General features: G+C 34.6%; 1 protein-coding gene across 1 annotated transcript in view; it reads right to left on the bottom strand.

The window, feature by feature from the left end:
* Positions 1-742: 742 nt before the first annotated feature.
* The window catches only part of CIP2A (cellular inhibitor of PP2A), a 34,704-nt gene continuing 24,712 nt past the window's right edge, over positions 743-10,734 (bottom strand). The window contains exons 14-21 of the mRNA XM_039244989.1: positions 9,256-9,451; positions 8,716-8,790; positions 8,509-8,619; positions 6,025-6,221; positions 3,287-3,400; positions 2,961-3,043; positions 2,131-2,270; positions 743-1,029 (exon numbers count right to left, since the gene is read on the bottom strand). Coding sequence (XP_039100920.1) covers positions 859-1,029; positions 2,131-2,270; positions 2,961-3,043; positions 3,287-3,400; positions 6,025-6,221; positions 8,509-8,619; positions 8,716-8,790; positions 9,256-9,451 — 1,087 coding nt within the window. The 3' untranslated portion in view covers positions 743-858. The remainder of the gene's footprint in view (positions 1,030-2,130; positions 2,271-2,960; positions 3,044-3,286; positions 3,401-6,024; positions 6,222-8,508; positions 8,620-8,715; positions 8,791-9,255; positions 9,452-10,734) is intronic.

The following is a 10,734-nucleotide window of genomic DNA, read 5'->3' as shown; positions in this document are numbered from 1 at the left end:
CAGACCAACATGGTACATTTAAAAAAGATTAAAAATTAAGGCTATTTCATAATTCTACAAATTATAGTGTTTTTTATGTGACAATGTATTCATTGAACACATCAGATATTTTCTAATTTAATACATTATTTCTGTAACTATTCATTATATTTTTTTCAAATTTAGAACTCATGCCATATATCTTAACTATATTTTATCTTCAGTTTTTTTTTCTAATATTTATTTATTTCTTGGGAGAGCGCAAGTAGGGAAGAGGCACAGAGAAGAAGACAGAGGATCTGAAGCAGGCTCTGTGCTGACAGGGTGATGGCAGTGAGATGGATGTGGGGCTCAAACTCATGAACCACGAGATCATGGCCTTAGCCACAATCAGTCACTCAACCGACTGAGTCACCCAGGTGCCGTACCTTGCTGTATTTTAAATGCAGCAAAAAAATTATTTTAAAGTCAATGAATTTTCTTTTGTGCTATTTAGAAAAAAATTTCCCTGGCAATACCATGCCTTCTCTTTTTATACTAATAATTGTATTTTCAATGTATTAATCTTTAGGATTAAGTCAAGAAAGTTTGATTTAAAATCTAATCACAAATGAGAATAAATTAAAAATCAGAAGGAAAATGGAAAAACCTTAGAAAAACAATAACGGAGGTCAAGAAGAATATTCTAATATAAGAACCAAAGAAAGCTTTAAGCAATAAAAGCCAGAAACAGAAAGTAAAACTTTGAAGACCAAAAAAAAAATATTTATCAGGTCAGGTTCTTTACTAAATTAATAATTAGACAATAATCTGCTACTGTTCCGGAGTCATAAATTACCTTCCCTACCAGGCCTCCCCAGGAAGGTAAGTACATAACATTTATATGCTGAGATTCACAGTTTCCGGACTTATTTTCCCACCACTTAAACTGTGGATCATTGCGATCATATGAGAGTGTTTGTTCAATTCCTCTTGCTGAAGTTTCACCAGCGACTCCTTCTCTTCCAAACGACCTTCTAATTGGGCCTTCTGAACCTCTAGCGAGGAAGCCTAAAGAATTGGGGGGAGAAGGGAAGAATTAAGGAAAACAACTTAGCATGTCTTCCTTTCAAAGTATTTTAAGATGTTCTAATTTTCATTTGTAAAACAACTATGTGAAAAGATACATTATAAATATGTATTCCATTTTAGTTATATTACTACATTTAGTTAAATTATACAGTAAGTTTAAGATAAGTAATTATTAAACAATAATACAAATACATGTTCAATGTATCTTTTTAAGTCAATATTAGCAGCTAAAATTTTGCAGAAAATACTACACATTACAATTTAGAATCACTATTAAGATAACCACATTAAAGGAGAGCCAGGAAATCAGTAAATGTGGCATTAAATTTTATGCCTCTTCTGTCATTTGTGCGCTGTAGTTGTTCAAAGGGTCTTTCAATCCTACGCTGTTCTCAACTTCCGGGTAGCAGAGGGGCCAGAAAGTGCTATTCACATAAACAACCAGGACAACGTGGAATGAACACTAGACTCAGACTGAGAATACTGCAGAAGTCTATTGTTCTGCTTAGCTTTGTGACTGACCTTGAGCAAGCAACTCAAGACTCAGTTTCATTTGTAGGTTGAAAATATTTGAGACTTATATATTAATATATGTGATAGAGAGGAGGATTAAGACAAATGTTTCAAAAGGTCCTTTGCAAATGATAAAGTTCTGAATACGGGCTACTTAATTTTTATTATTATTACTAAATATAAGATTTATAAATATTATAATACTTAATAATATATAACTATAATATTATTACTAAATATAATACTAAAATTATTATTACTAAAAGAATGGAAATGTAGCCATATACAACCATATACGTGGATGTATGTGGCATCCAGAACTGGGATGTATTCTTTCTGTATTCTTTGCCTACTTAAAAGCAGTAAGTGTTGGCACACAATATAGTTTTGGTGATTTTAGAAAACATAGGTTTTCACATTGTGAGTGTCTTTATAACACAATTGTCAATTTTGAGACTGTCATATCTTCTAAATAAAATTACTAAGTAGAACTTTACCCAAATTCACCTTTTTCAACAAAATCAGACTTATTTACTTACTATAAATAAGAACTCAAGAGATTCTTACCTTAATGCTCAATTCTTTTCTTATCTGTTCTGTTCTGTTTAATTCCTTTCTAAGGATATCAATGGTTTCTTCCTTATCTTCCCTTTCTTTTTGCAAGAGTTTAATATTTTCTTCTTGTACTTTTGTTTTTTGTTGCATATCTTAAAAACAAACAAACAGTCAGCTCTATGCTCAGAAGTCCTATACTGATGTTACTCTGAAAAAGTTTATTAGACACTACATAATTGGAGCAAAAAAAAACAACAACTAGGAAGATGAAGAAATATCTTGCTGGAAACAAAAGTTTTACAGTATTTGATGAATAAAAAACACTGTAAAACTCTTCCCCTATGCCAGTATTTGACAGAAAATGCCAAATCTTCATGTTTTTCCCCATTTTCCTTTGTTCCTACTATATATACAGTAATGAGGGGAAAGACAAACCTCATAGCTTAAGTGTTAGAAGAGAGATGGAGAAAAGTATGAAACATTATATTCTAAAGAAAGTGAGTTAGAACAAAAGTGTTTTTGTCGATTTCAGAGCTACTACTGAGAAGCTGGGAACTAAAAGTTACCTAGTACTGCCACCTGCTGTTATGTTCTTTTAAAAGTCATTTTAAAAAGAATCATTTCCTTAATGCCCAGATTCTAAAATAATATATTGCTTTTTCTATTTAATCAGTCTAATTAAACTGCTCTGTAAAATGTTATGGCAAGAAAAGGGGAACTGTTTAAAATGTGATTTAAGGTTTAAAACAATAAGAGAAGTAGAAAATAATGAAAAAGCAAAAGAACATTCAGCCAACACAAGGTATGTTAAAATACATACAATTTATTAAGAAGCTACTTACTTGCTAGCTTACATTCTCTGTCTACTAGCTGATTCTGTACTTCTTTTCTCTGTTCTTCTTTCTCTATTAATTGGGCAATAGTTCTGAAGTTATAAAAATATACAAGAAAACATCAAGGAAATATTTCATTTCTTTTTCTCTCCAAAAAGTATTTTAAGAGAAAGTTAATAAGAACAATAATCACCTTTATATTTTGCCAAATATATATTTTATATCTAAAATATGTTATAATTCTATTAATTTATTTGTAAAAAATGTTTTAGATAAAGGGAATCATTGTCTTTGAAAAATCCAAAGTAATTAGAATTAAGAACTAGAGATTTTACTTTTCATTTTGCTGCTTGAATGACTCGTTCAACTTTTTCACTGTCTCAATTTGTTTATTCAGAGAATCACATGTGATCTGTAAATCTTTATTCTTCTTTTCGGTGGTTTCATTCCTGAAAGGACAAGATGAGCTGATATTTTTATGGAGACAAACATACGATGAAGAAAACAATGTGTGTCCTTTTATTATTTCTTTAAATCAAATTTCATACACTGAAGGAAAGAAGAAGAATGTTATGAACAAGCAGGACACAAAGAAAGCTAGAAAAAATCGAAAAGATATTAAAGATATGTTTTGGCTGATATAGGAGGTAATATTTACTATGAAAAGAAAATGTGAAGGCATTTACATCATATTTATGGATATAGAGCTTATTTTACAGACAACATTGCCTTACATAATTTGCTATATAGTTATCTTTATATTAGGTCCAGACATTTTTTGAAACCTTCTGTAAAAGGAGGACGTCTATTAAAAAATAAAACTTAAGTCTGTCATCAATAGCCTCTTGGGCATAATATATGTTTAATTAAAAATGTTAAACTAAGGGGCACTGGGGTGTCTCAGTCGGTTGAGCGTCCGACTTTGGCTCAGGTCATGATCTCACCGTTCGTGGGTTCGAGCCCCGCGTCGGGCTCTGTGCTGACTGCCAGCTCAGAGCCTAGAGCCTGTTTCAGATTATGTGCCTCCCTCTCTCTCTGACCCTCCCCTTCTCACACTGTCTCTCTCTCTCAGAAATAAAACATTTTAAAAAATTTAAAAAAAGAAAAAAAAAGAAACTGGTTGAGGACACTAAACTTCTCTGGTCTCTTTAGATCTCTGCATCTAATAGTCCTGCTTATAATACTTTCAAAGAAACACAGAAATACTTTCTGAAGTGATACTTTCACACCCAAGTATCTTAAGCATAATATGTCCTTTTCATGTCACTAAGTACAAACTAGTGGCACTAGCAAACCTGGCCAGGGGTGTTTTATGTCCCACACAGTTTTTAAAATTCTGAATTTGGGGAAACCTGGGTGGCTCAGTCGGTTAAGTGTCCGACTCTTGGTTTTGGCTCAGATCATGGTCTCATAGTTCTTGAGTTGGAGCCTTGCTTCGGGCTCTGTACTCACAGCACAGAGCCTGGTTGGGATTTTCTCTTTCCCTCTCTCTGCCCATCCCCTGCTCGCACACTCTCTCTCTCTCAAAATAAATAAATAAACTTAAGAAATATATAAAATTCTGAATTTGAATGCCTTTAGGTAGTCGCTACCATTATAAATGATCATTACCCAGCCAGGTTCACTATCTGTTACTGGTCTGCCCTTTAAGGCAGGAGTTTTACCCCTTGGCCCCTTACACACCATCTGGAACATGAGCAGGTTCTGGAAACCACATATTTCTTGGGCACCACTGCTTACTTTTTCTCACATCCTGACTTAACAACAATAGTCCACTCTGTCAGGGTTGCCTCAAACAGTCAGACTTAGGCGAAAGTTGTTGGGAAAAAATATCCCATTTGGGATATTTTAGCATCACAAATTTTCTAGATGCTATACATTTCCCATTCTTCATTTCTACTGATGGGCAAATGAGCACATGGACCCGGACCTTGCAGAGTTAAAATTTTCTGTATCTCTATATTAACAGCATAGACAAAACATTTTTTTCAAATCTTAACCAATCTTAAAATATAAATTAAAACAAAGAAGAAGCTAACCAGAGTGTTTAAATGTTTATTATGTTTAGTAGAAAACACATAATTGTTCCCAGTCTTCCTTACATTTCAGAAGTTTTAAAACTGACCTAAAAGATAAAAAATTTCAACAAAAGGGGCGCCTGGGTGGCTTAGTCGGTTAAGCGTCCGACTTTCGCTTAGGTCATTATCTCGCGGTTTGTGGGTTCGAGCCCTGCGTCGGGCTCTGTGCTGACTGCCAGCTCAGAGCCTGGAGCCTGTTTCAGAGTCTGTGACTCCCTCTCTCTCTGACCCTCCCCTGCTCACGCTGTCTCTCTCTCTCTCTCCTAGAAATAATAAATAAAACATTAAAAAAATTAAAAAAAATTTTCAACAAAAGAGGAAAACACAATCTCATGTTTTGTTAGTGGGCAGATAAGTTATTGTAGCCTTTGTGGACGGAAACTTGGCAATCCATCAAAAATTTGAAGATACATACCCTTTAACCAACGATTCACCTATAAGAATTCATTGCACAGATATAGTCACACATATAAGTAAACCATATTCAATGACATTAAGGAGAAATACTGACAACAGATTAAGCGATGATTTAAACACTAACACCCGAGTTTCCATGCTATTAGGCTGAATACTATACAATTGTTAATATTCAACACATTTGATCTGTAGAAATGGCCCTTAAATGATTTAACTTATTACAAACTGTGGTAACTAAGTACTGTTTCAGGCCCTAGGGATTTGTCAGTGAACAAAGCAGACTCAACATGTGCTTATGGTGCTAATATCCCAGATGACTAATGACTGCATGAATACATGAAAGAAGTAGAGTCAAGTGGGAAAAAAAGAGACCCATTTTGTTTCTGACTTGGACCTCAGTTTGAATAAGCAATACTTAATTTACCTGTGATGTAAGTTTCCTGCCAACTACTTAACTTACGGAATTATCAGAACACAGGAATGCTTACAAAAGGATTTAAGGGACACAGGAAAAAAAAATGCTGTGTGTTCATTCTAGATTCTAATTTAACACTGAAAATTTTACTTTATTCATTTACCTCTGAACAAGTTCCATGTAGGATTTTGTGAGTATTTCATGTTCTTCAGCCACAGACTCTAACTTTTTATTATGTTGGAAGAGATGCTCAATATCACTCTGGGCTCTTTCTGATTCAACCTGCTGTGCCTTCAGCAACACACCCAGCTCTTCATTTTTTCTCTCAACTTCTCTCAACATACCAGCAAGTGTCCGTGCCTAAAAACAAAAACAAAACAGAACAGAGACTTTTCTACCATGTATAGAATAGGCTCAGTTTCTACAATTTAAAAGGTTTACCAAATATCTAAGAGGCTAGCATTTATTAGATTATATAAAGTTTTATTAGTCACACATATTTATTGTTTAACTAGTTGTAATAAATATGACACTGTTACAGTTTTTTACTTAATAGATTGTTCTGGTCAGAACAATCTTGGTATGACCAGATTCATGGAAATGAACACAATTATTAACAATTATATGAAGGTGGCTCTACATACAATACTCAGTTAAAAGGGTAAGTGTAGTCCTTAGGGCTAGCCATCAACACCAAACCATAAAGTTTACATAAATCAGTTTTTTCAATTTCAGAAATTAAGAATAAGATCTTAACTGTATCACAGATATATAAGAAAACACTTAAAAATGAGCACAATCAGGGAATACAATCTAAATTTAATATGAAAGTATTTGTGACATGAAACATTAAAGAAACAGAAAACTAGAATGAGAAGTGAACTCTCCCCACCACTTGTTAGCCTGAAAAATACTCTTATTTTGAAATGCCAGATAAAACCTTAAGCCCTTCTCTATTTTTATGACAGTTTATAAAACATTTAATACCCCATTATTATTTTTATAAGAAGCCTTCCCAGTAAAATGAGTAAAACATTAAATTCTCCAATAAAATTCAAGACCTGTTCAACAGATACAGAATATAAGAATGTGCTATGGGAAGGGAAGGGACAAAAAGAGTTTAATATCACTAATTTTTTTTGTTGGAATTTATGATAAATTCAACATACCATTAGTCAAGATAAATGAATCTATGTCAAAAGGAAAGCACATGGTTATATTTATTCATATTTTTAAAAATATCTGTACTCAAGACTCTAAAGGTATTCTATGTGTCACTGATTTTAATCTTTCTCTCAAAAGTCAAATGACTTTATTATAATTCATTATAAATGATATAAAACTGATGAAATTCCATTTTCATGTTAGGAAATTTCATACTAGTGCAGGAAGTTCTCACTCCTAATGTACACATTACGTACGTATATGCACACGTCACAAAGCTGAACTTTCTGAACACCGGACTATGGTGCTTGCTGGAGCCTGGAGATACAGAAACAGTCTCTGACATCAAGGGTGGAGGTGGGGTTATACAATTTTCACATGTGTGGGAAGGAGAGGACCAGAGAAAGCTTCCTAAGAAATGGAGGTAAACTAAAATCTGAAGGATTATGAGGAGTTTGGCAGAGAAAGAGGAAAAGTGTTCTAGACATGGCAGAGGAAGGACAGGGAGACCTAAGAGTATGTTAAGTGATTGCGAAGTAACACAACTGCATAAGAAACTGCAAAGTAATTCAATATAGTTGACTGCAGAGAATGCACAGAATTGCAAAGTGAGTAGTGAGTAGTGAGAATCCTGCATGCCAAACTAAGGAATTTAAACGATCTTCTGAGTAAAATGGTAAACCACTGCAGAGTATTTAACACAGAAGCAATAAAATCAGATTACAGCCTCAGGGCTCACTGTGGGGGAAGAAGGGAGGGTGGAACAAGAGAGCTGACTTGGGATGCATGTGGAGGGTAGTTGAGAAGAGGGCTCCTGACTGAAGGCAAGAAGATTAACTAGAGGCTCTGCTAGGATTTCATATAAAAAATGAAGGATTTGACCTGTAGCATATAGTGGCAACAGAGACAAGGCAGAAAAAAGTAACACTTAGAAGGCAGAATCAACTAGATTTGGTGAAGGACTCACTGTAGAAAATAAACTGTGTGACTTCCAGGTTTCTTGTCTGGAAAACCCCTAAGAACAGCATACAAAAAAGAATAAATTTTTAAAAAGGCTGAGGAGTTCAGGATTGGTTAAAGTGAATGGGAAGTAATTGCTATTTTTTACAGAGCTATACAGGAAGTATTTAGTACTTAGAGAAAAGGATCTTGGCTCTGCACAAAACTGGTGGCATTAATATTCTAGAAATGACTGGAACCATGGACCACCTAATAAGAGCAAAGGGCTTAGAACATAATGCTGGGAAAACCCAGTACTTAAGGGTTGAGTAGAGAAAAAGCTCATAAATTAAAGGATATCCATCAGGTTAGAAAGAAAATCTGAAGATGACATTGTGACCAAAATTAAACAAGATGGAGGGAATAGTCCTGTTAGATGCTGAGAACAGTTTACTTCAAACAGAGTAACGAAAATATAGCTATAGCTTTATACATGTACTACTTATTTTTCCACTTATCAGCGAGGTCTTTACACTGTTCACACCTCAGTCTCAGCTTGAGTTCTTTGGCAGCGATACTGAGCAATCAGCCGATCAGCCTGGGCCAGGGCTAGAGCTTTGGCTTCCAAAAGATCTTGTAGCCTGCTTTCTTTGGACTATAAGAAAACATACCATCAATCTTTGTCACTTACCAGAAAACACCTTTAATAAAGCTTAACTGTTACATAGAGTTAAAACGAGCTTGTACTCACAGCTAATGTGGACAGTTTCATCTCATATACATCCATTATGTCAGATATTCTCACATCATTAATCTGATCCTTTACCTAAGTTTTAACAGTCAAAAATCAGAAAACTTTCACATTCAACACAATAAAAAAATAAATACCTAGTCCGAAACTAAATCATTAAAACTCAATGGGTAACAAAGTAATAATAATGAATGTCTTATCAGGTGGTTCACAAACATTTCACTAACCTGGTTATTACAAAAGAGTATCTGGGTAGGATTTGATATGGTTCTGGGATATATTTCTTAAATGGGGGTGGGGGCGGAAAGAAGAGTTGGGGAAGACTAGGGGGAAATGATTGCTGTGCTAAAATGTTGGGATTTTATGGCTAATGTTTTTCTTTCTTTCCAAACTTTCTAGAATTTTTTTTATATTAAAAGATAATATTTCATTGCTCAAATTTGTATCTAAAGTTGTTTAAATAAATGTTATAATCAGGGCTGATATTTAGTTGGTATGTACCAGGCAGAATCCCATTTATAATGGCTGTTTGCCACTCACCACCATCCCAGCCTGTAGTTTCTCTATTAATTCCTCAATGTTCAATCCAGGAACTCTCGCTTTCAAAAGTGGAGGAGTTAAACATTTTACTGATGTTGGAACACTGTGATTTAATGACTGCAAGGGCATTCTCCTGGGCATGTGTTCTGTTTCCTGTTGTCTATAGGCATTGTTTGCTGCTATGCTTTCTCCAAGTCTAAATTGGAATCAAAAAGAAAAAGAAATGATTACAAAAACTAGAGCAAAAGGCAAAGTTAGTATAGAATTAGGGAATCTCTAGAATGGATCTTTTTGGGAATATAAGCCTTCACGTATTTTTGAAATAATCTTGGAGTTTATGATGAAGCCAAATTTTGGGAAATATCCTAAAAATTTGCCAGAGGAAACTCTTTTCTACTTACAACCCTTTATAATGACAGCTCCACCTCAGGTTTGGAGGCACCACAACTGGTCTTTGAGTGTGGATTATTTGTAAAAATTAAATACAGTGTTATTGCTATTAGTAAGAACATCCTTCTAACTGTGGACAACATCACCTGTCCTTTACCTGTGTCCTTCAGTCTTGCCCTTTCTCAGTCAGTATGTTCTTACCAACTGACTTCCATTTTGTCCCTTGTATTTACCGTATCTTGTTCCTGCCTCAGGGCCTTTGTATGAGCTGTTCCTTTATCAGATCTGCAGAGTTGGTTCCTTCTTATCATCAGGTCTCAGTTCAAATTCACTTCCTCAGAAAGGCCCCTCCACCCATAGTGAGGTACATATTATGAAACTTAATTTTTTAAACTTGTATTCCAACTAGAATGTAAACCATATGACAGAGGTTCCTGGTCTAATTTACTGCGGTATTAAAAAAGCCTTTTAGAGGGCCGGCACATTGCTGGCCCTCACCAGATGTTTATTAAATGTCTAAATAAAACAAACATACACCAAAAAACCTACTTATGTACCCATCCACCTAGCATATGAATTCACCTTATTAAACTAAGATGATGTAAACAAAGGCAAAAATAGACATAAAGGAACACCTGAGATCACGTCAAAAGAGAAACTTCTACAACACCCGTAAGAATGGGGCAGCCAAGGTAGAAAGAAATGGTAGGAAGATTCCACATACAGAAACAGAGGATGAGACTCCCACTTGCAGGAAAGCTGCAGTTTCCCATTCTGAAACGCAGGGCCTTTCCTGTGTCAGATTACCACAGCGGGAGCAACCAAGCCACCACAAACTGAAGTAGCTTCACAGACCACTTCTATCTGTAATTGCAGAAGTTCTCTATTCATCCCTTTATTTGTTTAAAAATATTTACTATAAAATGAAGACAATTTTGATTATGTGGTCTTGTTCTCTATAGTTCTTAAGTCTCTTAATTTATGATTATTTAAATTATTAATTCTAAAAACTGAGTTTGCTAAGTCAGTTAAAAGAAACAGCAGAGGTTAACAAACTTTTTTTTTTAAGACAAAGCAGGAAGTATCTTA

The sequence above is a fragment of the Hyaena hyaena genome, unplaced genomic scaffold (genome assembly GCF_003009895.1).
Source record: "Hyaena hyaena isolate Hyena2069 unplaced genomic scaffold, ASM300989v1 scaffold_251, whole genome shotgun sequence".
Classification (NCBI taxonomy): domain Eukaryota; kingdom Metazoa; phylum Chordata; class Mammalia; order Carnivora; family Hyaenidae; genus Hyaena; species Hyaena hyaena.
Note: the sequence above shows the minus strand (reverse complement) of the source record. Positions and strands in the feature narration are given on the sequence as shown.